At 36.1% G+C, this 27,789-nt stretch overlaps 1 protein-coding gene across 1 annotated transcript in view; it reads right to left on the minus strand.

The window, feature by feature from the left end:
* Window positions 1–27,789, minus strand: part of LOC128232621 (uncharacterized) — a 60,216-nt gene that overhangs the window by 9,931 nt on the left and 22,496 nt on the right. The window contains exons 5-10 of the mRNA XM_052946284.1: window positions 26,346–26,469; window positions 25,959–26,149; window positions 25,379–25,426; window positions 23,377–23,485; window positions 19,725–19,985; window positions 18,011–18,142 (exon numbers count right to left, since the gene is read on the minus strand). Coding sequence (XP_052802244.1) covers window positions 18,011–18,142; window positions 19,725–19,985; window positions 23,377–23,485; window positions 25,379–25,426; window positions 25,959–26,149; window positions 26,346–26,469 — 865 coding nt within the window. The remainder of the gene's footprint in view (window positions 1–18,010; window positions 18,143–19,724; window positions 19,986–23,376; window positions 23,486–25,378; window positions 25,427–25,958; window positions 26,150–26,345; window positions 26,470–27,789) is intronic.

Raw genomic sequence — 27,789 nt, forward strand, 5'->3', positions numbered from 1 at the left:
AATGTCAAGTTTGAGGGCCATGGGTGCAGGCATTGTTATCACACAGACAAGCTTTTTTCGTTCAAGGTCACTCTAACCTTGACCTTTGACCCGATAATGCCTAAAATCATAAGGAGTCATCTACTTGTCAGGCCCAACCTCCAAGTCAAGTTTGATGGCCAAGGGTGCAGGCATTGTCAAGTTATCACTCGGACAACCTTTTATCGTTCAAAGTCACTGTGACCTTGACCTTTGGCCCAATGACCCCTAAAATCAATAGGGGCCATCTACTGGTCAGGCCCAACCTCCAAGTCAAGTTTGATGGCGGCATTGTAGTTATTACTTGGACAACTTTTCACCATTCAAGGTCACTGTGACCTTGACCTTTGGCCCGATGACCCCCAAAAACAATAGGTTTCATCTACTGGTCAGTCCCAACCTCCAAGTCAAGTTTGTGGGCCATAGGTGCAGGCATTGTCGAGTTATCACTCGGACAACCTTTTACCATTCAAGGTCACTTGACCTTAACCTTTGGCCTGAAAACCCCCAAAACAAAAGGGGTCATCTACTGGTCAGGCCCAACCTCCAAGTCAAGTTTGAGGGCCATAGGTGCAGGCATTGTTGAGTTCACACAGACAACCTTTTTCCATTCAAGGTCACTGTTACCTTGTACTTTGGCCCAATGACCCCTAAAATCAATAGGGGTCTTTTACTGGTCAGGCCCAACCTCCAAGTCAAGTTTGAGGGCCATGGGTGCAGGCATTGAGGATTATCACTCGGACAACCTTTTACCATTCAAAGTACATGTGATCTTGACCTTTGACCCCAAAAAAACAAAAGGGATCAGCTACTAGTCAGGCCCAACCTCCAAGTCAAGTTTAAGGGCCATGGGTGCAGGCATTGTCAAGTTATCACATGGACAACTTTTTACCATTCAAGGTAACTGTGACCTTGACCTTTGGTCTGATGACCCCCAAAAACAATAGGGGTCATCTACTGGTCAGGCCCAACCTCCAATTCAATCATGAGGGCCATGGGAGCAGGCATTGTTGAGTTATCACTCAGACAACCTTTTACCATTCAAGGTTACTGTGACCTTGACTTTTGACCCGATGTGCTCAAAAAACAATAGAGGTCAGCTACTGGTCAGGCCCAACCTCCAAGTCAAGTTTGAGGGCCATGGGTGCAGGCATTGACGAGTAATCACATGGACAACTTTATACCATTCAAGGTCACTATGACCTTGACCTTTGGCCCGATGACCCCCAAATACAATAGGAGTCATCTACTGGTCAGGCCCAACCTCCAATTCAATTATGAGGGCCATGGGTGCAGGTATTGTCGTGTTATCCCTCGGACAACCTTTTACCATTCAAGGTCACTGTGACCTTGACCTTTGACCCGATGGGCCCAAAAACAATAGGGGTCAGCTACTGGTCAAGTTCAACCTCCAAGTCAAGTTTGAGGGCAATGGGTGCAGGCATTGTCGAGTTATCACATGGACAAGCTTTTACCATTCAAGGTCACTGTGACCTTGACCTTTGGCCCGATGACCCCCAAATACAATAGGGGTCATCTACTGGTCAGGCCCAACCTCCAGTTCAATTATGAGTGCCATGGGTGCAGGCATTGTTGAGTTATCACTCGGACAACCTTTAACCATTCAAGGTCACTGTGACCTTGACCCTTGACCTGATGAGCCCCAAAAACAATAGGGATCAGCTACTAGTCAGGCCCAACCTCCAAGTCAAGTTTGAGGGCCATGGGTGCAGACATTTTCGAGTTATCACTCGGACAACCTTTTACCATTCAAGGTCACTGTGACCTTGACCTTTGACCGGATGACCCCCAAAAACAATAGGGGTCATCTACTGGTCAGGCCCAACTTCCATATCAAGTTTGATTACCATAGGTCTAGACATTGTTGAGTTATCACTCGGACAAGCTTTGGTCTACCGACGGACCGACCGACGAACCGACCGACCGACCCACCGACCGACCGACCGACATATCGACATGCCTGTGCAAAACAATATACCCCTCTTCTTCGAAGGGGGGCATAAAAATATACTCGAAAGTATATATGTTATAATATTAATGATGTTGCAATCATAAATTAACATCATTAACGCCATACTGGTGTTGTGCCGATGATCGATTATAATTGACAAGTGATGGGAAAGGCCTACGTCGGCGATAATCGATAGTGAAATTTGAACAATCAATTATAGAAACAAGGGATGCAACCACTACCAACTTATTTTCTCTTGAAAGAAAAGTAAATCAAGGACTGGCTGTGAGATGTAATCTGCGAGGATAAAGCAACATTTCTGATATTGAAATGGTGCAGCAAGAGGTGGCAAGATATCACTCCACAGTCTTGTGACTAATCAGAAATGAAAATGACAATTCTGAATGGTGGGCATAAAATGAAAGATTCTATACGAGACTTAAGTGTTTTGGCAAGGAAGTACTTGTCAGTGCCAGCCTCTTCAATACCATCTGAACATATTTTCAGTCTCTTTGGGGCGCTTGTCTCAAAAAAAGCTTTGACGACTTAATCCATTAAATGTTTCATTTATGGTATTTCTTAACAGGAACATGTATCAGTATTGGTAGATCAGACTGAGAATTTCTGATTATATGCAGATGCAAATATTCCATTTATTTTGCATAATCTTACCAGTAAAAATGTGTCATGATAATATGTTTTGTTTCTGGTTAATGCTAGTTAATGTTGAAATGTTAACGTGTAACTATATTAAGTTATCTAGTCATATTCTTATTAAGTCAGTAAGTCACTACAGTCCTTTATTACAAATTTGGATTGGTTCTCTACTTCTCATATTTGTGGTTTAAAAGTGATTTTTAAAACATGTTACCATTTACTTCTTTCCATGTAATAATATAGTTTTCTGAAAGAAAGTGTTCTTGTAAAACACATAGAATATTCAACTGCTTGTTATACGTGTTACTGACTGATTATTAAACAAGAAATTGATATCTTTCTTTGTGTTTATTTAACACATGTATACAATACTAAATGTAAAACAAAAAAATAGAGCCTGTGGTCTCATGTTCTGTTATATTAACTTGGAAACACTAAAGGATGTTTGTGTTCTGAATAAATCATGTAATTTATACAAACAAGATGGCCTTGAAGGCCCTGTATCGCTCACCTGATCCAATTCAAGTGTGAAATAAGTGTTTTCAGGGCATAATATGGGCTTTACCATATACCAATTCAGGTTATATGGTGCCAAACAGAACTAAAAATTTGGGTTTCACATCTCATTCACATCTACATACATGCCATATTTTCTGGAGACCATTCAGGGGGATTTGTTCAAAAGGCTGAAAATTCAGGGGGATTTTGGTTGTATTCAGGGGGATTATTTTAGCAAGTCTAAGTTGGCGAAATTTTAAAGTATTTTTAGACGCAAGTACAAAAAAATGTATTCACCTATAGTTTGCTTTGAAAACCTTTTAACTTTTTCATTATGCAGAATTATTTTATGTCATTATGTTTTGATCATATTCTTATGATACACTGTCATGTTATACTGTAATGCACTTGCAGAACAAAATATGTCATTGGAAAAATATGTTTTCAAGACAATTAAATTAAATTTACCTTCCTCCAGAGTCTTTTAAAAAAATTGTGCTTAATTTTATCAGATTTGATGATTTTCAGACAATAAGAGAATAGAATAGATATTATTAATTTCTTCCTTCCAAAATAGTAATATTTCTTTGCCTTTGATAATTACTACAAATTAATTGATCACTTGTTGTAAAAGTTTCCTTTTGGCATTTCACCCTGGTGGAGTTGTTTCTTTACATTCAGTTCCACTCACATACTGTGGTTTCACTTTGTCATTATTGCCTGATGTAAAATTTCTAAAAAAAAAAAAAAAAAAAAATTCCAGGGGATTTTTATCTCCCGCCGGGAGACCGGGGGATGGATCGAAATTCCGGGGGATTTTTCCCCCCGCCGGGGGATATGGCATGTATGCATCTAAATATAATCATGAGGTATGGAATCAAAACATTTATACCTGCTGGAATTAAAACAAGAGGGCCAAGATGGCCCTGTATCGCTCACCTCAGTACAACTTTGTGCTATAGACTTGTTGATAATAAAAGGGCAATAACAGGGATTTGGCTTCTCTGATGTATGAAATTGTTACCTCGAGAGTGTTAACATGGTATTTCCATATTTGGGCTCGGTGACCAAGTTTTTGACCCCAGATGACCCATATTCGAACTTGAGCTAGAAATCATCAAAACAACCTTTCTGACAAATTTCCAAGATATTTGGGCTGAAAATGTTGTTTCGAGAGTGTTAACAAGGTTTTGTCATATTTGGACTCTGTAACCTAGTTTTTGACCCCAGATGACCCATATTCGAACTTGAGCTAGAAATCATCAAAACAACCTTTCTGACAAATTTCCAGGATATTTGGGATGAAAATGTTACCTCGAGAGTGTTAACAAGGTTTTTCCATATTTGGGCTCTGTGACCAAGTTTTTGACCCCAAATGACCCATATTCGAACTTGAGCTAGAAATCATTGAAACAACCTTTCTGGCAAATTTCCAAGATATTTGGGCTGAAAATTTTACCTCTAGAGTGTTAACAAGGTATTTCCATATTTGGGCTCAGTGACCTAGTTTTTGACCCCAGATGACCCATATTCCAACTTAAGCTAGAAATCATCAAAACAACTTTTCTGACAAATTTCCAGGATATTTGGGCAGAAAATGTTACCTCTAGAATGTAAGCAAGGTATTTCCATATTTGGGCTCGGTGACCTAGTTTTTAACCCTAGACGACCCATATTCGAACTTGAGCTAGAAATCATCAAAACAACCTTTCTGACAAATTTCCAGGATGTTTGGCTGAAAATGTTACCTCGAGAGTGTTAACAAGGTATTTCCATATTTGGGCTCTGTGACCTAGTTTTTGACCCCAGATAACCTATATTTGAACTTGAGCTAGAAATCATTGAAGCAACCTTTCTGACAAATTTCCAGGATATTTGGAATGAAAATGTTACCTCGAGAGTGTTAACAAGATATTTCCATAGTTGGGCTGTGATCTAGTTCTTGACCCCAGATGACTACAGTGTTTACAAAAATCTTCTATGATTTGACCAAGTGGCCTGGTTTTTAACCTTTGATTACCCGGTTTCAAACTCTACCTAAAGATCATCAAGAATAACATTCTGAACAAGTTCCATGAAAATATGGTCATAAATGTGGCCTCTAGAGTGTTAACATGCTTCTCCTATTATTTGACCTGGTGACCTAGCTTTTGACCGCACATGACCCAGATTCGAACTTGGCCTAGTGCTAATCAATATAAACATTTTGACTAAGTTTCATGAACATACAGTCATAAATGTGACCTCTAAAGTGCTAACAAGCTTTTCCTTTGATTTGACCTAATGACACAGTTTTTGACCACACATGACCCAGATTTAAACTTGACTTAGAGATTATTAACATAAACATTTTGACCAACTTTCATGAAGATACAGTCATAAATGTGACCTCTAGAGTGTTAACAAGCTTTCCCTTCAATTTGATCTGGTGACCTAGTTTTTAACCCCAGATGACCCATTATCGAACTTGTCCAAGATTTCATTAAGGGTGACATTCTGACCAAGTTTCATTAAGAATGTGCCCAAATTGTGACCTCTAGAGTGTTAACAGTCAAATTGTTGACGACAGACAACTACGGACACAGGGCAATCACAATAGCTCACCTTGAGCACTTTGTGCTCAGGTGAGCTAAAATCAAGAGCTGTCACAGAGATAGCACGCTCGACTATTCCACCGCTTTTTAGTGTAAAGATTGAAAAGTTTTGGCGAAACATGCATAAATCACTGTTAGATAACATTTCAATGCAATACATGTTGGTTGAGATTTGAACATGAATGTGGTTACATGCAAAATTTTAACCAAATTTTTTAAATCTAATAGTGAAGGGCCATTATTTGCAAAATACCGTTATCTAACTTGGTTATTCAATTAGATTGGGTTGTTGAATACCATTGTATAAAGTCTCAATGCAATACATCAAGTAGTTGCTGAGATATTATCCTATTTGTGCTAACATGCAAGACCTTAACCAGAATTTCTAAGTCACATAATAAAGGGGCAAAAATTATATAATATAAAAGATAGAGTTATCTTACTCGCCAACGCTTGGGTGAGTAGTATAGCTCTCCTTATTCTTCGAATAGTTGGGCTTAAAATGTACATTTACATGTGTAATAATTAGTATCTTCCATGGCTGAGAGTGTAAGATAGGTTCATTCCGACCCGAGCGTAGATAAACCTCCTTTCCACAAAACACCCTGTGCTAAGTTTTGTTGGATGAACCTTTCTCCCACCTCAGATAAGTAGATCCAATAATTTAGCTATGCTAGAAATTCTTATCTTGCCCACAGGCGAAGATAAAATGCCTGTATGGAACTTCTTTTTAATGGTCTCCACATTGAAATTACCTCCCTTGTTAAAGACTGTCATCTGTAGCATTATGGAAACATTTTCTTGTGGTAATATTTAGAGCGCTAATTAATTATTTCTCGCTTCAAATGTCACCATAAAACAGTAAACACGCACCTTTCAAGAAATAATGCTTCACTCTCCTTAGAACTATTTAAAGACCAATTTGTCTTATAACATCATCTGAATAGCTGCGCGCGTATCCATGACAACCACGAATTATCGCATATCCATGCGCAATTATTTTTATTAAGCACAAAAGAGTTCCAGCAAAAAAATACATTTTTACTTAATTTTGTTTAACTGAGGTGGGAGAAAAAGCATCTACCATAGCCGCTTGTGTAAGATAGGTTCATCCTGACCCTCATGCAGTGTAGTTTGCAAAAACACGGTAAACCTCGTTTCTGCAAAACACCCTACGCTCAGGTTGGGATGAACCTATCTTACACTCTGGGCCATGGAAGATACTTATAATCTTACACGAGCAGCTTTTTCTCCCACCTCAGTTAAACAAAACAAAAGTATAAACATATTTTTTGCTGGAACTCTTTTGCGTACTGAAATAATTTGCGTATAGATATCTGATAATTCGTGGTTGTCATGGATATGCGTGCAGTGACTCAGATACTGTAAAGTGTCAAAACATTCTTTAAATAGGAGAAAGCAGCATTATTTCTAGAATGCAGGGTGAAAACTTTTTTTTGGTGCCATTTGAAGTGAATAGTTAATTTGGATTTTAAATATTGCCACAAAACACGATTTCCATGATGCTACAGATGACGATCTGCAACAAGGGAGGTAATTGTGTGATGTCAATAAAAAAGGAGTTCCATAAGAGATCTTATTATATCTTTGCCCATGGGCAAGATAAGGATTTCCAGCATGGCAAAAGATTTTCTCATCTAAGGTGGGAGAAATGCATATCATACTAGAGGTGCTAATCTTTACAGACTTACTAGATGTACCTATCTAATTATAAGTGCCTATCTAAATAGACTTACTAGAATTGCATATCTTACTATAGGTGCCTATCTTATTATACTTACCAAATATGCATAGCTTACTAGGTGTCTATCTTAAGGTAGTACCATCCTAATGGCCATCATTTAAAACTATGATCAGCTTGATAATTTCTAAATGTGTACCATTTCCTGGATTCTAAAACAAAATTGTGACTTTTACTGTCAAATAACAATTTAATCTAAACTGGACTTACCCTACCCCTCATTTCAGAACTTTATCACACGAGAGCCCCTCATTTCAGATTTTTTTATAAAAATATCACCCGAGAGACAAGAAAAATCCTTTATTTCATTTATTTTTCAACATTTTGGTAACAATTTGATATCAGAGTAACAAGTTATAAATTTGCTTTCAGAAATGATACATTATTGATCACTTCAACAAATATATCGTAATCAATCTGTACTGAAATAATACTGAAATAGCCATATGGTATGACAATCTTCACATTCTGTTTTGACCGCGTAAAAATTGGAACATAGACGTTTTAAAGCAAAATCAGCAAGTTCTAGAAATATTCTTGATCTGTTCTTTATTAGTAATTAACTTTAACCTTTTGGGAACATTTTGCCAAAAAATCTAAATGTTTTACGGTCTCATTTAAAAAAAAATAGAGTTTGAAATTCCCAACCACCTTTTTTAGCCGGGCCTGAAAGTAATGAAATCTTCAAAAAAAGCTAATATTTAATATGTGTAGAAATAGTGGATATTATTTTTTTTGTTTATTTCAGTGCAAGATTGTAGTTTATTTCATGAGTGTCATAGAAAATCAAATTGTCATGAGTGGCAAAGCCACGAGTGAAATATAGTTTTTCTATGATCATGAGTGAACTTACACTGAAATAAACAAATTTTCTTTTTCTTTTATGCTTTTTTTCTGAGTTTTATTAGTATTTGAATTATTTTCTTAATTACCCACTTTTTTTGAAAAGAGTGATATTTATGCTGCTACCCGTGGGACACCCCTCACACAAAATTATAGTTGATGACGTAGCTGTCAATTTTCTATTTCCGATTTCTTGAGAAAAAGTTCACAGATATTCTTTTTTTAAAGTGTTATGCTCGCTCGTTTTTAGTGCAAAGATTTTATGAACATTAATCAATGAATGAATGTTTTATAAGTGGATCCATGGTCAAAAAAATAATGAAAACACTTTTATATGAAAGTAACTCACTCATGGTTTGTAAAATGCATTTTTTTTTAATTATGATACAAAGTGTGGCAAATCATAAGGAGTGTTAAAGAAAACAAAAATACCAAAAGCTGGAACCCTTCAGAAAATGTTGATTATTATGCTCAAATATCGTCTTTGAAGACCACAATTTTTAATTGTGTTACTAACGCAATTGAAAATTAATTACGGCTGTGGTTTTGCATGATTGGTTGAACAGTTTAAACAATATTTTATTACAAAATTTACAGACACTAGGTACAAAACATGAATATGATGATTAATGGATTGGAAATTAATTCCTTTCCATGAAAAAGAAATTTACAATTTACTATAATTTACAACAGGTTACTGGTTGGGAACATGACATTGAAGTTGACTTACATGCATTAAAGTTCAAACATGTTATTTTAATCAAAGATAAACTTTAATCTTTTAAGGGAAAAAAACCGAATGTCTTTAGAAATATTATTTGTACATAGGAAATGATATGAAAACAAAAATAGATAAATGACACACGGTTATTTAAACAGAGTTGTAGTTTTCAGATATTAATGTAATATATCTAAAGACAGGTAACGTATTTATACGTAGTTAAACTAAGCAAGAAAATAAATCAATAAAAAAAGAAAGAACGTAAATTAAATAGCGATAAAAAAATAAATACTTAAACTAATGTCGTCTGGTATGCCAAGTATCAATGCCCACAAATTGGGTTTTGTTGCAAAATCGTTTGGAAACGATTATATACTCCTGCACTTTCATAATATCAAGTTTGTTTTATGGTTTGCTGAGGTGCTTGTCACCATAAAGAAGATTATTGAGAGTGACCGGACAAGGGAGATTGTTGAGTATACAGTGTCGAATGTCGTTTTACCGAGGACAGGATAGTTGAGTGAGCTGCAGTCAAGGCGCAGGCAAGCATGGTATATTTGATCTTGTCCAGAACCTACATTGTAGCGGGGGGACGATTTAGATTTGTTTCTATTCAGTGAACATTTGAATGAAGCTACCAATATGGCGAAATTTGGATAACTTGCGGCAATCTGTTCCAGTCTCGAATCGCCGTAGGAAAAAAAGAAGAATTGTAAGCTTGGGTTCGTGAGATCACACTTCGAAGGTTTCTGAGGTTGTATCGAGCAGTTTCGTCCTGAGGGGGTATAAGATTAGGAAGATAGCTTGGGGCGAGGCCTTTTTTCATGTTCATAAATAAAAAAAGTCTATATAGATGACGTCGCTCAGAGAGGGTGTCCAATTTCAGATCTAGGAGAAGTCTATCGATACTGAAATTTTTAGCTTTGTTGCCCCAGTAACAATTCTTGCTGCCTCATTTTGGACGGATTCAATTTCGTTTTTCAAGAGAGCAGAGCATATATCCCAGACAACGTCGGCATACTCAAGAATAGGACGTATGAAGGAAAAATACATTTTCTCGAGACTGTATCGACTTAGCAAAAACTTTGGTTGACATTATCATGTGATGTTAACAATGTATCCTTAATAGGTCAACATATCCACCACTTTTGTTAAAGTCCCTGTGACTGTGTGGACTAGCTGGCTGTTTTCTACTTTGTTTTTTACTTTACCGGCGTGGGTTTGAACCCAACTAAAACAAAATACTTTTTTTTGCTATAACTGTATTTTTTTCAGCAATTTCGATATCATAGAGTAAAATAATGATAAAATAAGTGTTTTCAGATGCAAAACTAATTTTTGGTCCTAAAACATGAGCGAGTCACTTTAAACAGGGCATAAATAGATGACCAAATTACTACGCCGCCAGTTATTGAATGAAAATTTGAAAGGTCAAACGTGTCAGCAAAACAACTGCGGATAATCATTGAATATAATTTTCTTACTTTTAGAGTGTATGTTCAAGAGGATATTCAGTCATTCATGTCTGAGACCAGTATGTTTTGATTGAAGACAGGTCATTTTCCAGGTAAAGAGTAAAAACCACGCTAGGTTGTTGACAAATTTTGAGGCGTGGGTTGGGTTAAAAATCATCAGCAAATCTGTAAACTGTTGTCAATTTTCTGGGAAGTATGTTTTACGTATTACAATGACAAACAGTTCAATATACATTTGAACGATGATATAATATTCTATTTACTTTCGAGCAGTAATCTGTAATTTGTTTGGTATGAAAGCAAATGTTTGAACATTTAGCTTCAAAGAACAAGAAAATGTTCTTGAAAACAAAGAAGAAAACAATAAAAAAGTCCTGTGCCTAACAACATTGGCTAAAGCAATAAAATTAAAGAGTTTCAAGTTGAGGTTTTCATTACTGGTGTGCTACCTTAACAGGTTTCCTAGAAATGCCTATCTTACTAAAGGTGCCTATCTTAATACACTTACTAGATATGCTTATCTTACTAGCTGTGACTATATTACAAATGTTACAAAAGTTTCCTGACTTACTGAAGGTGCTAATCTTACTAGACTTACAAGAGATGCCTATCTTTTTATACTTACTAAAGGTGCTAATCTTAATAGACTTACAAGAGATGCCTATCTTTTAAAACTTACTAAAGGTGCTAATCTTAATAGACTTACAAGAGGTGCCTATCTTTTTATACTTACTAAAGGTGCTAATCTTAATAGACTTACAAGAGATGCCTATCTTTTTATACTTACTAAAGGTGCTAATCTTAATAGACTTACAAGAGGTGCCTATCTTTTTATACTTACTAAAGGTGCTAATCTTAATAGACTTACAAGAGATGCCTATCTTTTTTATACTTACTAAAGGTGCTAATCTTAATAGACTTACAAGAGATGCCTATCTTTTTTATACTTACTAAAGGTGCTAATCTTAATAGACTTACAAGAGATGCCTATCTTTTTATACTTACTAAAGGTGCTAATCTTAATAGACTTACAAGAGATGCCTATCTTTTTATACTTACTAAAGGTGCTAATCTTAATAGACTTACAAGAGATGCCTATCTTTTTTATACTTACTAAAGGTGCTAATCTTAATAGACTTACAAGAGATGCCTATCTTTTTTATACTTACTAAAGGTGCTAATCTTAATAGACTTACAAGAGATGCCTATCTTTTTTATACTTACTAAAGGTGCTAATCTTAATAGACTTACAAGAGATGCCTATCTTTTTATACTTACTAAAGGTGCTAATCTTAATAGACTTACTATCTTTTTAAACTAACTAGAGGTGCCTTAATCTTACTGGCCTAACTAGAGGTGCCTTTCTTACTAGAGGTGCCTATCTTACTAGACTAAATACATGTGCCTATCTTATTAGAGGTGCCTATCTTACAAGATTAACTAGAGGTGCCTATCTTACTGGCCTAACTAGAGGTGCCTTTCTTACTAGAGGTGCCTATCTTACTAGACTAAATACATGTGCCTATCTTATTAGAGGTGCCTATCTTACTAGAGGTGCCTATCTTATTAGAGGTGCCTATCTTACTAGATTAACTAGAGGTGCCTATCTTACTAGATTAACTAGAGGTGCCTATCTTACTAGATTAACTAGAGGTGCCTATCTTACTGGCCTAACTAGAGGTGCCTTTCTTACTAGAGGTGCCTTTCTTACTAGAGGTGCCTATCTTACTGGACTAACTAGAGGTGCCAATTTACTAGAGGTGCCTATCTTACTAGAGGTGCCTAAATTACTACACTAACTTGAGTTGCCTGTCTTACTAGACTAACTAGAGGTACCTATCTTACTAGAGGTGCCTATCTTACTAGAGGTGCCTATCTAACTAGAGTTGCCTATCTAACTAGAGTTGCCTATCTTACTAGACTAACTAGAGGTGCCTATCTTACTAGACAAACTAGAGTTGCCTATCTTACTAGAGGTGCCTATCTTACTAGAGGTGCCTATCTAACTAGAGTTGCCTATCTTACTCGACTAACTAGAGGTGCCTATCTTACTAGACAAACTAGAGTTGCCTATCTTACTAGACTCACTAGAGTTGCCTATCTTACTAGACTCACTAGAGTTGCCTATCTTACTAGACTCAATAGAGTTGCCTATCTAACTAGAGTTGCCTATCTTACTAGACTAACTAGAGGTGCCTATCTTACTAGACAAACTAGAGTTGCCTATCTTACTAGAGGTGCCTATCTTACTAGAGGTGCCTATCTAACTAGAGTTGCCTATCTTACTAGACTAACTAGAGTTGCCTATCTTACTAGACAAACTAGAGTTGCCTATCTTACTAGACTCACTAGAGTTGCCTATCTTACTAGACTAACTAGAGTTGCCTATCTTACTAGACTAACTAGAGTTGCCTATCTTACTAGACTAACTAGAGTTGCCTATCTTACTAGACTAACTAGAGTTGCCTATCTTACTAGACTAACTAGAGTTGCCTATCTTACTAGACTAACTAGAGTTGCCTATCTTACTAGACTAACTAGAGTTGCCTATCTTACTAGACTAACTAGAGTTGCCTATCTTACTAGACAAACTGGAGTTGCCTATCATATTACAAAACCTCTCTTGAGTACACTTTATGAATGATCAAAAATACAATTCTCTTGGATCAATTCACAACATTTACCAATTCAGAAAGGCATCAACTTATTATTTTAATTGTACAAAAGGGTCCCTAGCATTTTTTTCAACCATCAGCTTACATTGATAAATCGACCGACAGAATATTCAAAATTTTAGACTGACTCTTACTTTAAAATCACATTTGTGATAACTGGTTTAAAAGAAGTTAGCACTCTTCATGTGTTCATCAAGTATTAAAGTACATTTTAAAGACATAAAAACAAACACCATTGTTACAATTGGTCTAATCAAGTAGACAATTAAGGGTTGAGTACCTTCCATTGATTTTTTTCCTAGTGCTTCCTCTTCCCCACTTATGATACTTGCTGTATTTTGAAATTTCAGTTAATTCAGGAACATGCTAACTGATGAAAAATACATTTTGTGGCAATGAGCACCTTTCAATATTATTGATGTTTACAAACAGGAAGAAAACGAACAAAGAAGGACTTGTTCACTCATTCTAGTACAAGATTTAAATAAGAAAAAACGTTTTTCACCAAATTATGTTGAGACTGACTTCACAAAAACACAACAAATCAAATACAAATGATATCAAACAAGTATTCCTATTGTCCCAATCAATGTACATGTATTCCTATTGTCCCAACCAATGTACATGTATTCCTATTGTCCCAACCAATGTACATGTATTCCTATTGTCCCAACCAATGTACATGTATTCCTATTGTCCCAACCAATGTACATGTATTCCTATTGTCTCAACCAATGTACATGTATTCCTATTGTCTCAACCAATGTACATGTATTCCTATTGTCTCAACCAATGTACATGTATTCCTATTGTCCCAACCAATGTACATGTATTCCTATTGTCTCAACCAATGTACATGTATTCCTATTGTCCCAACCAATGTACATGTATTCCTATTGTCCCAACCAATGTACATGTATTCCTATTGTCCCAACCAATGTACAGTAAAAACTCACTAAACCGGACAAGGTCCAGACTGGGCAAAATTTCCGGTTTAGTGAGGATTCCGGTTTAGTGAGACTTTGATGTACGGAGTAAGTTTACTCAAAATATTTACTGAGTTAACCTTTAAAGGGAAGTTGAAAACTGGAATAAAATGAAAACATTTATTTTACATCAACAATGGTTCAGGTAACTTGAAATGTGCATAAAATATATATTCATTAATAAAACAACTCGCAAAAATGACCTCTTCATCACCAATCAAAGTTCTTGATTTGAGTAACAAACAAACAAATTATCCGATTATCTGTAAATTAATGCTTGTTAAGTATGTTTGATAGTTTAATTAATGCACCGCTCTAATTTAATTCAATCATAGAAGCCTTTAGATAAAACAACCCTCCAAAATGATCACTTAATAACCGTTTCTAGTTCTTTGTTTTCTGTAACAAACAAATTAATGTTTCAATATATTTTCTTTTAACAAGTTTGAATATCGTGTGGCAGTCAATCCACAGCGCAATCATCATTATCAATTATCGAGGTAACACAACATCACAGGTGCAATATTTAACAACGCGCCAGCTGTCAAAACAAAGTGACACGCGATTCGTGAATTCCTAATACACAAAATCATTTTGACATGTTGGAACAAAAATATATATCCAGCTTTGTGAGGTAAAATTACATTGACAACTAACAAATTTTCTCGATTTTTTGTCCGGTACCGGAATTCCGGGGTTCTGGTTTTGTAGGGATTTTTTTACATTGAAAATAGAAGGGAAAAACCAGGAATCTGAAAAATGTCCGGTATCCCGAGGATTCCAGTTTTGTGGAGTTCCGGTTTAGTGAGTTCCTACTGTACGTGTATTCCTATTGTCCCAACCAATGTACATGTATTCCTATTGTCCCAACCAATGTACATGTATTCTTATTGTCCCAACCAATGTACATGTACAAGGTGTTAGTTTCTACCAATTTCTTTCTGCTTATTTGTGACGAAGGCTGACAGCTTATTGTATTACACTTAAGTTTGTTACCTTGGTAGAACCAGTACTGGCGTCCATAGAGGCCATAAGAAAGTTACCTTGCTGGGGATTGAACCCACAACCTCTTGGCCACTAGATCCCACTCTCACCATATTGGGTGTTTTTGTTAAGCGCTTTAAGAACTTTGCCTAATTAGAACTACCCAGTATACAACTTATTTATTTGGTTAACAATTGTGAATACCCAGAATTGTTTTACATTATTAAGATTGCAGTCTAGATTTATACCAAACTTTTATCAACCATATTGAATTGTCGGTCAACTTTTTTTTACTTAGTTTCAGGAGTATTTACATAATCAGTAATTCTATACCTCATTTCTTTCCTTAAACCTGAAGATGATAGCAAATCTTAAGTTTAAATAAAACAAACTTGATGAACCCAGAAGAAAAGTATAACTTAAACAAAATGAACTACATTTCAAAAGTTATCAGCCAATCACACGATTAGGAATTTGATACATTTAGAAGGTAAACAATCTCAAAACAAACTTGTATCTTAAAAAACCGGTCAACAGCGTGATAATTCCACTTGGGCCTTTAAAGATGCCATTCTTCAAAGTAAAGAGGATGCCATCTTTTGTCTAGTGCTTATACTTCAACTACTTATCTCTGCTATAACAGGAAGCCTAAGAACTACTTAACTTAGGTCCGTTGAATTCTTTTAACTCATATGTAAATTTAAACATATTCAACCAATCAGGATTTGACCCAACAACTGAACTTACATGGTATAAATTCAGTCTATAATAGCTGGTTCCATATTTGGACTCACCATAGGCAACAAGTGTCAAAGTGTTTGAATAAAATCATGTAAATAACCTCATGGTTCCATATTCACTAACATCCGGAGACTGGGTTTGTGACTCAGACTCAAAGAAGTGAATTGTGAAATGTTACTAAATATCTTTAATAACAACTCTATAATAGAAAAAAGGGGGGAAAATAAGCAACTGCTGTGCATTACAAAATATGTTATTTTAATCTTCTTTACAACCTTACATTCCATTTTTGTCAATTGAAGAAATTCATGTCACATTACAATTCATGAATCAACTTGTTAAGATGCATATATCTTAAAAAGTTGATGCATATCTGAACAGATGCTATCTTAAAAAGTTGATGCATATCTTAACGAGATGATATCTTAACGAGTTTATGCATATCTTAACGATTATTTACCGTAAATGACTGGGTATAAGACGATAGGGGGTATTAGACGCAGGGAAAAAAATCTGTGAGAAGTCGAAGAAAAAAACTTTTAATCTATGTTTTTGGTTAAAAGACGCATAGAAAAGATGTCAAATCGTCTGGGATTTTCGGCCACCATGTTTGTTGACAGTGACAAAAAAAAATTTTTTCCGTGAAAATGGCGACAATTATCTTTAAAACCATACAATGATAAACTGTCGAGAATGAAAAGTTAAGTTATGCAAAAACCTTATATTGTACGGGTTTGTTCTCAAAATGTCAACACCTACAAAAAATAATTCACCTAAGAGTTCGGACACTCTAAATATTCGGACACCCATAATTATTTTCCAAAATAATTTATTTTGCGTACCTAATTTTCGGACACCCAAAGGACATCAGTCATACCTTTCACAGTTACCAAGTTTCACAGACGAAGATTATTGATTTTTATCTTTTCAGTGCCTGGCTAGATTACCTTACAGTATACACCACTGTGACAAGTTAATTCGTTACTACCCCATCCTAAATGATTTATTAGTATTGCCTGTTGAAAAGGAAGTGTGATATATTTATTGGAGGATTAAAGAAACAACAAGGGCAATCAAGGGATTAAGAAAACATAAACATGACATGTTTGTAAAACATCTGCCAATAAACTTTCAATCTTGTACCACACTTATAGACTGTAAGAAGCAATAATCGTACAGTTATACATTAATCCTGCATAGCAATGTCCATGCTTTCCACGAGATCCTCGTGGGTATAACTGTAAGTTATGTGACGTCACACAGTGTGACTCTTTGATCTAAAGCCGATAGAATGTGTTTATTCAATTCAATGCATGTATAAAATGGTGTTTTAATTAATCGTGACCCCTTGTTGTATTTTTGTAGAGGGTCACCCAAGGCAGCTTCCTATAAAGTTTCATTGAATTTGGACTGGTAGTTTAAGAGATGTTTTTTTTAAGCAAAACAGGAAGTTAGCCATTTTGTTGTTGTTGTTGTTGATCAATCGTGACCACTTGTATTTTTGTAGAGGGTCATCCAAGAAAGCTTCTTGTAAAGTTTCATTCAATTTGGGCTGGTAGTTTTAGAGAAGATGTTTTTTAAAGCCAAACAGGAAGTCAGCCATTTTGTTTTTGTTGTTGTTGATCAATCGTGACCCCTTGTTGTTTATTTGTAGAGGGTCATCCAAGGAAGCTTCCTGTAAAGTTTCATTTTATTTGTTGTTGTTGTTGCTGTTGTTGTTGTTGTTGGTCAATCGTGACCCCTTGTTGTATTTTTGTATAGGGTCACCCAAGGAAGATTTCTGTAAAGTTTAATTGAATTTGGACTGGTAGTTTCAGAGGAGATGTTTTTTAAAGCAAAACAGGAAGTCTGCCATTTTGTTGTTGTTGTTGATCAATCGTGACCCCTTCTTGTATTTTTGTAGAGGGTCACCCAAGGAAGCTTCCTGTGAAATTTCATTGAATTTATCCAGGTGGTTTCAGAGGAGATGTTTTTTATTAAGCAATTGTAGACGGACTAACGGACGGACGCTGGAAAAAGACCAATCACAATAGCTCACCTTGAGCACTTTGTGCTCTGGTGAGCTAAAAAGTGTATGAAAATACCATTATTGTTGTTCGGAAGAATTGTCAATTTATCTGTGAAGATTGACCCTGTGTCATCCATAAAACCCCTGTTGTCTTTTTGCTTTGGTGTATTGGTGGCCACACCCTCTTCCTGTTTGGTGATTGCATTGTCTGCAGAATAAACAAGACAAATATTCAATAATTTTATCAAGGGCTCCGAGTGTACAACTTTTGTTTACACACCACCAATTTTCTACACAAATACGAATGAGAGGGTCTGTAAACAGACAAACACAGGGACAAATATGTATCAAATACTTGGGCTGTGTGATATAGCAATAAGCCAATATATTGCAATAGAACAGAAGAGATACATTTCCATATGATTAGGGGCAATCACATTGATATTATCTTTTGTGTTAAAAGGCATTTGTTGCCCACTTTGAAAGAATTTTAATTGTTCTTAAAAGCTTTATTCATATATTATTTATGTTGTAATGAACATAATAATCATTTTTAATAGAGTAAACAATTTTACCAACACTTCTATACTTGTGCATGTTGTTAAAGAATTATTCTACACAAACCTGACACACTACAACAATGCACAGCCAGCAAAGACAAATAAATACATAGCTGGTTGATATTAGTATCATATTAAAAACAATTGCCACACTTGATCTGATCTTATTTTCAAATGATATTGTGATCTGCATATGATGACATGATATATTGCATTTTGTTTTTGCCAATAATTCCCATCCTAAATTTTACCACACTGAGCTGGTGGGTCAAACAACTTTGCAAAGTTTACCATGATAACACAAAAGTTTGTTAAACTAATTAATTATTCTTTTAGGAAAAAAAAACATAAGCAAAATTATTGATCTTCTTAGTCTATTTCTATTAGTTTTCTTTTGAATTTTACGGAAAGGGAATTCCCAATTTAGTCAAAACAATGCCTTTTACTCAATCAGAAGGCTCTGACCCAATTCTCAGAATGATGGAAAATACAATGAATTTGCAAGTGTATCTGATAAAACATGTTTAAAATTAATAGACCTCAACTAGCACATACCGTGTCAATACTGTATTTAGCGTTAAACATTTTTAATTAAATACAACATGAATAATGAAGCATTTAAAGCAAGCTGAAGCGAACTACACCGCAATGATTTCATTTTTATATGTACAATAAAACTATTTGTTGGAAATGCTACCTAAAAGAAACCATCATTCATTCAGAATGCATGGATATGCCAATTATGCCCATATGACCTTGAACTTTGATAGAGGTATGGCTTTTATGCATATGGTCAGAAAAATAATGAAGTTGCATAGTCTCGGCTTTTTCCATGAGTTTAGTTGGAAGTGGCGAAATAACTATTATTAAAAGGGGACACTGTCAGTTTGTCAACATATAAATATGGAAAATAAATTCCTCATATCTTTTAAGGACTGCTACTTTCAATAATATTTGGTTCACATCACTTCCTTTACAGGTTTCCAGAGTGGACAAACATATTAAAGAGATAAAATGCACAAATATTTAGTTATATTTTAAACTGTCCTGGAACCTTTTTCCAACAGAGTTTTAGTTTAAAGATTAATATCAGATCTAATGTGCAGAAGTTCAAATAAGATTAATAATATTATGCAATTAATCAGGTCTAAAATGTAAAACAGTACCTAAACTGACAGACTTCCCCTTTAAAAATAGGCCTGAAGCAAAACAACAAAAATGCATGCGTACCATCTGCCCTCAAACACCTGTGTCTGTAGATGAATATTGCAACAGCGGCAGCAACCCCAATAACAGCCAAGATGGCCGCCATCACCCCAAGCCCCACCTTCCATCCCTCCGTGCTACGGGGTGTAGTGATTAAAGACGTCACAGGTTCGGCAGTTGGGCTGGACTTGGAGACAGAATGTTGTACAACGGTTGTGGTTGTGGTAGCCTTGCAGAATTGTAATTGCAGGTCTTCTTGTGGTTCAATTTTACATGTTGGACCTGCTGTAGGAGGAGAAAAAATGTGATTGTCTAAGTCAAGTTTATACTCATTTATTTCAGCTTGATTGTGAAGACAGCTTAAAGCTGCACTCTCACAGATTTACCATTTTTACAGTTTTTTTTATTTTTTGTCTTGGAAAGAGCAATTTGTTTGTGTAAATATCTGCAAACCAATGATATCAGTATGTTTTATGGCCTAAACCATTACTAACGGTTTAAGAAAAATGCATAAAACATCAATTTTTGAACTTAAATATGAAAATCTGAAATTTGTTGTCAGCAGTCTTATTTAACTGGTTTCCATGGATTTTTTGCAAAAAATGGCTCGTTCCAAGACAAAAAAATAAAAAAAGTTGTCAAAACGTTCAATCTGTGAGAGTGCAGCTTTAAAGCTAATATGGATCACTTCAAGCCTGTATTCTGGATAGAAACCCGTACTGTTGTCCTTCATGAGAGGACAACAGGCCCTGGTGGGACTTGAACTCACAACCACTTAGGTGAGATATGGTCACTTTACCACTGTACCACTCTCGCCTGTTACTCTTATGTTACCTAGTTTGAATTTTTCACAAGTGCAAATACTGAAAGGCCTAATAAAAATAAAACAGGAAATAAATCTTACAAATAGAGTCCAAAACTACACAAAGTGTCTGAATATGAAAGAGTTTCTACTAGTAACTGCATGAATTTTGGACGAATGAGAGATTAGTGATTACAATTCAAACTAGAAATGTCACAATGTGATGAATCCAGGTTTTTGAATATGGGCCATCAGAAATTATAGCTAATTAATTGATTGATACAAGAGTAGGAGTTAGGAAAAAGTGGCAAAAAAACATTTTCTATTTTTTTCCTATTTATAGCTACAGAGACCTTGACCCCAGCCCCCCTCAAAAGCAATCCCAAGGTAACTCGTCACAGAAGTTACCTACTCACCAACTTTCAACACTATCCATCAATTCGAACTTAAGTTATTGGCAGAAATCAATTTTCTATTTTTAGTAACAGTGACCTTTACCTGGCCCCACTTAAAAGCAATCCCAAGGTAGCTCTTCACGGTAGCTGAGCTACCTACACAACAAACTTTCATCACTATCCATCATTCCTTACTTAAGTTATTGGGCGAACCATTTTTCTATTTTTAGTAACAGTGACTAAGCCCTTGACCCCACCCCCCTCAAAAAGCAATCCCAAGGTAGCTCTTCACATAAGTTACCTACAACCCAACTTTCTTCATTATTCATCAATACTTACTTATATTATTAAGCGAAAACCATTTTTCTATTTTAAGTAACAGTGACTTTGACCTTGACCCCAACCCCCTCAAAAGCAATCCCAAGCTAGCTCTTTACATAAACTACCTACAGTACACACAAACTTTCATTATTATCCACCAATTCTTACTAATATTGGGCAGAAACCATTTTTTCTATTTTTTGTAACAGTGACCTTGACCACACACCCCTCAATAGCAATCCCAAGCAAGCTCTTCACATAAGCTCCCACACACCAACTTTCATTACTATCCATCAATTCTAACTTAAGTTATTGGGCGGAAACTATTTTTCTATTTTAGTATCAGTGACCTTGACCGTGACCCCAACCCTTGAAAAGCCTGCCCGCCCGACCGCCCGCCAAACGACATTTTAATATAACCTGGTTTACGCTGAAAACTGGTAAACAAATACATTGGATAACCAAAAAAACCAAATTGGATAATCAAAATCTTATATTTGAACAAGAGCGGTCACAGACAGCTATATCCCCCCCCCCCCCTTGGGGACATTTTTTTTAAAGAAAGCCAATCAATGGTAAGGGTAGTTTCTCAGGAACATAAGAAATGCGTAAAATTAAGAAAGGGCAATCACTCTTTCAAAAAATGTCACATTGCAAAAGCCTGACAATATGTGCTGTGTCATTATATAGTCATAAACGTAAGAGGAGTTGCCAAGAAACCAATTTTAAATGTAAAATAAAGAAAGGGCAATTACTCTTTCAAAAATTGTCGAATCGCGAAAGCCAGACAATATGCGCTGCGTCACTATATAGTCATCAATCTATGAAAGTTTGGTAGAAATGGCATGAAAAACGTAAGAGGAGTTGTGAAGAAACCAATTTTAAATGTAAAAAAAAGGGCAATAACTCTTTCAAAAATGGTCAAATCGCAAAAGCCAGACAATATGCACTGCTTCACTTTATGATCATCAATCTGTGAAAGTTTGGTAGAAATCGCATGAAAAACGTAAGAGGAGTTGCAAAGAAACCAATTTTAAATGTAAAATAAGCAAAGGGCAATAACTCTTTCAAAAATGGTCAAATCAGGAAAGCCCGGCAATATGCGCTGCTTCACTTTAAGATCATCAATCTGTGAAAGTTAGTTAGAAATCGCATGAAAAACGTAAGAGGAGTTGCGAAGAAACCAATTATAAATGTAAAATAAGCAAAGGGCAATAACTCTTTCAAAAATGGTCAAATCAGAAAAGCCCGACAATATTCACTGCTTCACTTTATGATCATCAATCTGTGAAAGTTTGGTAGAAATTGCATTAAAAAAGTAATAGGAGTTGTGAAGAAACCAATTTTAAATGTAAAATAAACAAAGGGCTATGACTCTTTCAAAAATGATCGAATCGCAAAAGCCCGACAATATGCGCTGCTTCACTTTATGATCATCAATCTGTGAAAGTTTGGTAGAAATCGCATGAGAAATGTAAGAGGAGATGCAAAGAAATGAATGTGGGACGGACGGACGGACGCACACACGCTCGCACACACGGAATCACGCATACCATTACTATATCCCCTTGGCGGGGGATAAAAAAACAAGCGCTGCCATAGGAGTGATGAATACCGCCACATGCTGTCTGGGTAAAGGACTGGTAAACTATTTCTTTAAAAAGAGGTCATAACTCTGTCAAACATTTGTGGATTGAAACCAAAGGTGAATTTGACCAGTTTCTGTTTTTTAGTATCAAACATGTGTACCAAAAACATTATTTGAATTTATTGTACCTGGCATAAGTTATCTTCCAGATAGTAATTTAATTTGGCAAATACTTAGTAGAAAAGCAGCCATAACAACCTTAAAATTTGCTTGCTTTAAAATAAATTGAAACACGATCTGTATTTCAAGCTGTTGAACATATAAATAATTTAAATCCATCAACCCTTTCATGAGTTACAGTGTGGATAAGACTGACCGACTTACCAACTTACCAACAACCTCACATCTATTTACCCCCTGAAACTGTTTGGTGAGTGTTAAATTTGTAAAATGAAATAATGAAACATCATCATGATGTCAAGAATACAAAACTAACATTGCAAAAACACAAAAAAAAATCATGAGCAAACTATTGAGAGAATTTAAAACCAGTCTACAGTATACACTTACTGAAAGTAAAATTAAAAGCTGATGTAGTTGTGGTGGTACACGGTACACAGTCTTCACATAGGCATTTGTCCTGATCTCCATCCAAAAAGTATGGATCATATGGCTTTACCTGGAATTGAAACAATGTTTCGTGGAAAAAAATCATTTATAAAAGTTATGCTTCAGTTTATACTTAATCATTTTCAATCAACTGTGAAGACAATATAAAATTCCTCTCAAGTCCGTAATCAACACTATTATGTTCTTTTTGAGAAGCCAAGACAGCCTATACCATGAGACCTATCTCACCCTGGTGGGGCACAAGCCAATGACTCATGGGTGAGAGGCAGACACCTATACCATAAGACCTCTCTCACCCTGGTGGGGCACAAGCCAATGACTCATGGGTGAGAGGCAGACACCTATACCATTAGACCTCTCTTACCCTGGTTGGGCACAAATCAATGAATCATGGGTGAGAGGCAGACACCTATACCATGAGACCTCTCTCACCCTGGTTGGGCACAAGCCAATGACTCATGGGTGAGAGGCAGACACCTATACCATGAGACCTCCCTCACCCTGGTTGGGCACAAGCCAATGACTCTTGGGTGAGAGGCAGACACCTATACCATTAGACCTCTCTCGCCCTGGTGGGGCACAAGCCAATGACTCATGGGTGAGAGGCAGACACCTATACCATAAGACCTCTCTCACCCTGGTGGGGCACAAGCCAATGACTCATGGGTGAGAGGCAGACACCTATACCATTAGACCTCTCTTACCCTGGTTGGGCACAAATCAATGAATCATGGGTGAGAGGCAGACACCTATACCATGAGACCTCTCTCACCCTGGTTGGGCACAAGCCAATGACTCATGGGTGAGAGGCAGACACCTATACCATGAGACCTCCCTCACCCTGGTTGGGCACAAGCCAATGACTCTTGGGTGAGAGGCAGACACCTATACCATTAGACCTCTCTCGCCCTGGTGGGGCACAAGCCAATGACTCATGGGTGAGAGGCAGACACCTATACCATTAGACCTTTCTCACCCTGGTTGGGCACAAATCATTGAATCATGGGTGAGAGGCAGACACCTATACCATGAGACCTCTCTCACCCTGGTTGGGCACAAGCCAATGACTCATGGGTGAGAGGCAGACACCTATACCATGAGACCTCCCTCACCCTGGTTGGGCACAAGCCAATGACTCTTGGGTGAGAGGCAGACACCTATACCATTATACCTCTCTCGCCCTGGTGGGGCACAAGCCAATGACTCTTGGGTGAGAGGCAGAGACCTATACCATTAGACCTCTCTCATCCTGGTGGGGCACAAACCAATGACTCATGGGTGAGAGGCAGACACCTATACCATTAGACCTCTCTCATCCTGGTCGGGCACAAACCAATGACTCATGGGTGAGAGGCAGACACCTATACCATTAGACCTCTCTCATCCTGGTCGGGCACAAACCAATGACTCATGGGTGAGAGGCAGACACCTATACCATTAGACCTCTCTCATCCTGGTCGGGCACAAACCAACAACTCATTGGTGAGAGGCAGACACCTATAAGACTAGACAACTCACATCTAAGAGGTAATGCTTTAAATTATCTAAACAAAAAAGCACGAATGATGATCCAATCTAAAACAAACATGTCTATTTATGTATGCCTTTCATAATATTTTGCATGTCAACAAAATAGGAAATGAACACTATGTATGTATAAACTGAAAAAGAACCTGGTCTAGATTTCACAGAATGATATTGATTCAATATCATAATCAACACCATTCCATGAAACTGGGACATGTTTTTTATCATCAACAAAACATAAGCAAATGTTGTATAAATGATTGTTAATGTTGGCAATAAGGCAGGTGAATTTGCTATCCAGATTCATGCAAATAACACTGTATTTAAACAACAACTAAAAACCTGCCAAAATTAATAAATTCATTGCACAAATTTACGATGTGGTGAGGAGTATTGTACATGTAATATTTTTTACCGTCACTTTATAAGTCCCGCTGGTCACATTGGAAAATGTGTGCAGATACTGAAAAAAAAAAGACAACATAACTTACACACAGTCATAACATTTGTGTAAGTCATGTTATTTAAAGAAAAGAAAGTACTGAAATCCTATGTTAACGCTTTTCCATTTTTCTTAGTAAGTCAAAGTGCACAATATGGGATTTCTGAACAAAACATACATGTAAATTACAGTGACATAGAAATGACAGTCCACAAAAAATGAAAATCTGCAAGAAAGCTTAAAGCTTTTGACAAATGTACAATAATTTCATTTTTCCGTGGTTGAATAAGTAAAATGAATGACAAGAAACAAAACAACACTTCTGGTTAACAAGTATGAATGGCAAAAACAATGTCCTAGTGTCTACCATTTCAATGATAAATCAGGTTGGTTTAATTACTTCTAAGGAGAATGTGTGCAAACGATCATGGGCATTTAGCCAGTGACATAGAAATTCTGACAGCCTAAAATTGAATGTCGACGTAGAAAGATGAATGAAGCTATAAAAACACTGTTTTTTCCTTGAAAGGTTATAGATGTATAGAAATCCAACCTTATCAGATTGATTCCTTTGTTTAACAATGTTTAAAGTCCCAACTGGTACAAGAAGGGTGTAGGTAAATTCGGTAAAGTTGTATTGTGCGGGAGGTGAGATAATTTCCACCTCAATAGCTCCAATCTCTTGCAACCCTCGTACATATACTGACGCAATCCAGTCTCTTGCCATCTTTGAGCTTGATGAACCTACAGATACAAATATTTTTAGCCAGAGTCAAGTTATGGATTTTAGTTAAATGGCTGATTTCAACATAAACATAATTTCTTAAAAATACAATGAAATACATAACTCTTAAAATAAGACTCTTGAAAATACACAAGTGTATAAGAACATATTGCATGTTTATAAGGTGTATCAGGGTGTTCAACATAAAAGTCCTACCAGGCATTGATACAGAAAGAGTTCTGAAGAAGTCAAACTTGTCCCTATTTTCATGCATCGGGAGGGTGTACACTTGAAAATCAACATCATCTGGTGATGGAAAATAGCTCAGCATAAATGGAGTCTGAAAAACAATACAAATGCAAATAAAATGACTTACTGAATAAGTGACCGGCAGCACTAAACATTTAAATGTTCTAAAGTATTGATCATTATAAATAGTGTCTTATGATAATAAAGATGAGGTAAAGAATATAAAATGAATGTGAGTTTTGATTTTTCAATCCTACTACCCAGATGGAAATCAAAGTACTTAAAGAGTTGGAAGGCTTTCACCCTGCTTTGTTTTTGAGGATAATCATGAAAACAAATTAACATAAACATATAAAGATAGAATATTTAGATAGATTTTTAAGTGAAATGGAGTAATACTCAATTGCATATGAAACCTTATCAGGAAATTTGGTTTCATAAGTAATGCACTGCCAAGGATAAAGCATCTAGGCATAGATGATTAAATTTACTACCAGGGTAAGAAGGCTAAACCAAATGGATCCAACAATATGCATTGGACATGTTAATTAAGTTTATGTTTAAGGTTTCTTTCTACCATGACAGAATCCTGAGCAATATTCCTCTGGATTGAATTATCCACATTCCATTTATTCCCTGTATGTATGGATGTATCTTAATATTGCCCTCAACCTATGTCACTCCTGGACAAAATAAACAAATGTATATCAGTGGTTTATAAATATGCTTAGGCCAGAGTTTTTTATCTTTAGATTTACGGGAGATTTTTCAAAAAGTTGTGTAAGGAGGAGGAAATAAAAATAAAAATAAAATGCGTAAAATGTCCCGCAGGAGAAATAAATAAAAATAAAACGTATTTTTCTCCGATTTTATTTTTATTTTTTAAATCTTCTTATATCATGAAGACAAAACACACCTTACTTGTGTCAGCTATTTCATAGGCTGAAAAAAGGGTGATAGATCACCATAAAGTTTCAAAAGCATAATTAAAAGATCCTTTTAATGACTGAAAATATTGACCTCAACACTGTGAGTTCAAGCGCTCATTGAAATTAATTGTATATATTTGTTCGAATGCATCTATGCATATGAGGTGCATATATTATCAACCCATGGATTTTATGAAACATGTCAGTGTAATAAAGAAGTTTAAATGGCCAATTCTAACCTTTTGCCCACAATATAAGCATATCCTTTCCATTGTGAAGTAATCAAACATTGAACACAGTTTCAGACACGGTATAATAAGGAGGTCAAATGTGTTTTTCTGTCTTTAACGAAATAGCACCGTGACAATTTTAAATTGTAAATTATTTACTGTGATGTGGTTTTTATATAGAAAATATAACCAAAAAAGTGGAAGCCCTGATGGAAATTCCTCTTCACTTCAAAGTTTGACAGGGCTTACGGA

Source organism: Mya arenaria, chromosome 4 (assembly GCF_026914265.1).
Source record: "Mya arenaria isolate MELC-2E11 chromosome 4, ASM2691426v1".
Classification (NCBI taxonomy): domain Eukaryota; kingdom Metazoa; phylum Mollusca; class Bivalvia; order Myida; family Myidae; genus Mya; species Mya arenaria.